The 2,383-nt window shown below is 38.2% G+C and overlaps 1 protein-coding gene across 2 annotated transcripts; it reads right to left on the bottom strand.

Moving 5' to 3' along the window:
- Nucleotides 1–207: 207 nt before the first annotated feature.
- LOC119420068 (zinc finger HIT domain-containing protein 3) lies at nucleotides 208–1,120 on the bottom strand (the record flags this gene model as incomplete). Of its 2 annotated transcripts, none has more annotated exon segments than XM_037687436.1 (4): nucleotides 208–531; nucleotides 619–696; nucleotides 928–993; nucleotides 1,089–1,120. In XM_037687436.1, coding segments are annotated over 4 exon segments (379 nt in total), but the record flags the coding sequence as incomplete, so codon positions are not given.
- Between the last annotated feature and the right edge of the window lie 1,263 nt (nucleotides 1,121–2,383).

The raw sequence follows: 2,383 nt of genomic DNA on the forward strand, positions 1-2,383 counted from the left end.
CTCAGATTAGAACCCAAGAAGTTTGTTGCATAGCTTTAAACTTTTGCATTTTTTGCACAGTCCTGCTGTGGACAGATGTTAGTCATCTGTCAGGGGTTCCACTGTGGAGGCTGGTTAGTGTAAAGATAAATATTTGAACAGTTTTGTCAAAATAAATGAAAATATATTAAATAAACAGTACTTTTATTGCCAAATAATTCTGCCATTGTTGAAGAATTTGTTGAAAATGGTTTAAGCATTTATTTGAACATCTGACACAAACACGGTTCAACAGAAACATATGTACATGCATGACATGTGTGGTCAACTACCAAAGAAATACAAACATTTACAAATCACAATCATTATCAGATGTAAACCCATTTGTTTCCTTTTCAACTACTGTTAAACACTGATCTGAAAACTCTACAAACAGAGGCTCCTGCATGGCAGCCTTCATCGCCTCAGCTTTGCTCTCTGCGCTGTCAACAGAACGCAGTAATCGCCTCAGGTGGGGGTTGCAAAGAAGATCTCTGAGCTCTTTTGATTGACCTGTAAAAAAACAATCAATAAGACAGTATTTACGTGAAGTGATATTGTTATAATAATCCATGAGTGAAGAAATGTAGATTTGAATACCCAATAACTGGAGCCTCTGCAGTGGCACCTTGTCTATGATGTCCGCTTCCTGCAGAAGGTCATGAACACTCCATGCTTCTGCAGAAACTGACAAACATAATTTAAAAATATACGCATGTTTAGAAAATCTGAAAGGCCGAGATTTTCACCACTTTATAAACTTATTTAACACAATTCACTGTCAATCTTGATGTGACAAGTGGCCGTTGGACAAATAAACATTACCACCAACCCAGAATAAAATGTGGCTGCATGCTAACATTAACGTAAGAAATGATTACTATCATAGAAATTATGCTGAAATAATACCTGGGTTGTCAGCATCTTTAGATCCAGGATTGAGTGAAGCAGGCTTCTCATCAGGAGCACAAAGGTCTGCGGACAGAAAAATAAATAAATGTTCATAGTATTTTGGGAATGAAGTCACAACTAAATATATAAATACAAAATCAGGGATGAAACTTGTTCACCTTTATGCTTCTTGTAACAGCCAAGCGAGCAACTGCAAGAGAAGAAATGTAAAAAATTAAATCAGTCATCCTGTAGATTAGTAACGATGAAAGAACATTTTATATCAATTTGGATTTTCTTTTGTGAAAAACAAAACTTGGTGAATTACAAAGGAAATCTAGATTAAAAAAACGGTGGCACAGTGGCTGAGCTGTTGCCTCAGCAAGGTCACAGGATCGCCTCCCTGCCTCGGGCCTTTGTGTGAAGTTGAAATGTTCTCCCCCTGCACGTGTGGGTTTTCTGCTGGTACTCCAGCTTCCTCCCACAGACCAAAACCATGTGACAAATGGTTGTTTGTCTCTGTGTCCCTGTGATGGACTTGCGACCTGTCCATGGTGTCTCCTCCTCTTGCAAAGTAGTTGATGGAGATAAGCACCAGCGACCCACGACTCAAAAAGGAGAAGCAGGTATAATAATAAAAATGGATGATGCCTCTGCTTAATCTATAAATGACATCAGGTTAACTATGAGAATGTCTCGAAGTTGGCATCATCCGTCACATGATGTCACACCATTTTTAGTTGGGGGGCGGGGGGGAATACTGTTGTGGAAAACTGATAGACAAATGAAGTAGATTATGATTTTTATCTCATGAATTCCTTCAATTATATACAAGAATGTCATAAAGATGTAAATGTCCATACAAACACCTGGCAAATCTGTGAATAAATGATGTTGCCCAAGTTGAACTACAAAATTCAATTCAGTTTATACTCAGATTATATAGTGCCACGTAGGGCTGGGCGATATGGACCAAAATTAATATCTCAATATTTTTTTTAATGAGTGGTGATATATATATTTATGGAAAGAAAAAAATATAAAGTAATAAAAATATATTTCTGAGTCAAAGCTTAGTCCCAATTGTCACAGACACCTTTATTTAGGTCGTTTTCACACCAGATAGTCCGGTAGACTTGGTTCGGGACCAATATTCATGACCTTTTGTTTACATTTGAGCTGGTGCGTTTGCATTCACACTGCACTGTGCAGTCGAGCCAACCTGTTGAACCAACCTATTCCCCTGCTTGCCTGAGGGGGCGCTGCACCAAGAACTACTGAAAGAAACGACACAAAAACCTCTGAAGACACGTCTTCTTCTTCTTCTGTAAATAAAAATAAAAACGAAGTGGCATCAAGTTTTAGCAGTTATATTTTGTCATTTTTCAAAAATGGACTTGGCATGAGCAGAAGATGAGACAGAAGACCACGGAGAATATTGTTTATCCACACAAGGCAGCTGACGGCTCCATAT

Source organism: Nematolebias whitei, chromosome 14 (genome assembly GCF_014905685.2).
Source record: "Nematolebias whitei isolate Nwh7 chromosome 14, NemWhi1, whole genome shotgun sequence".
NCBI lineage: Eukaryota > Metazoa > Chordata > Actinopteri > Cyprinodontiformes > Rivulidae > Nematolebias > Nematolebias whitei.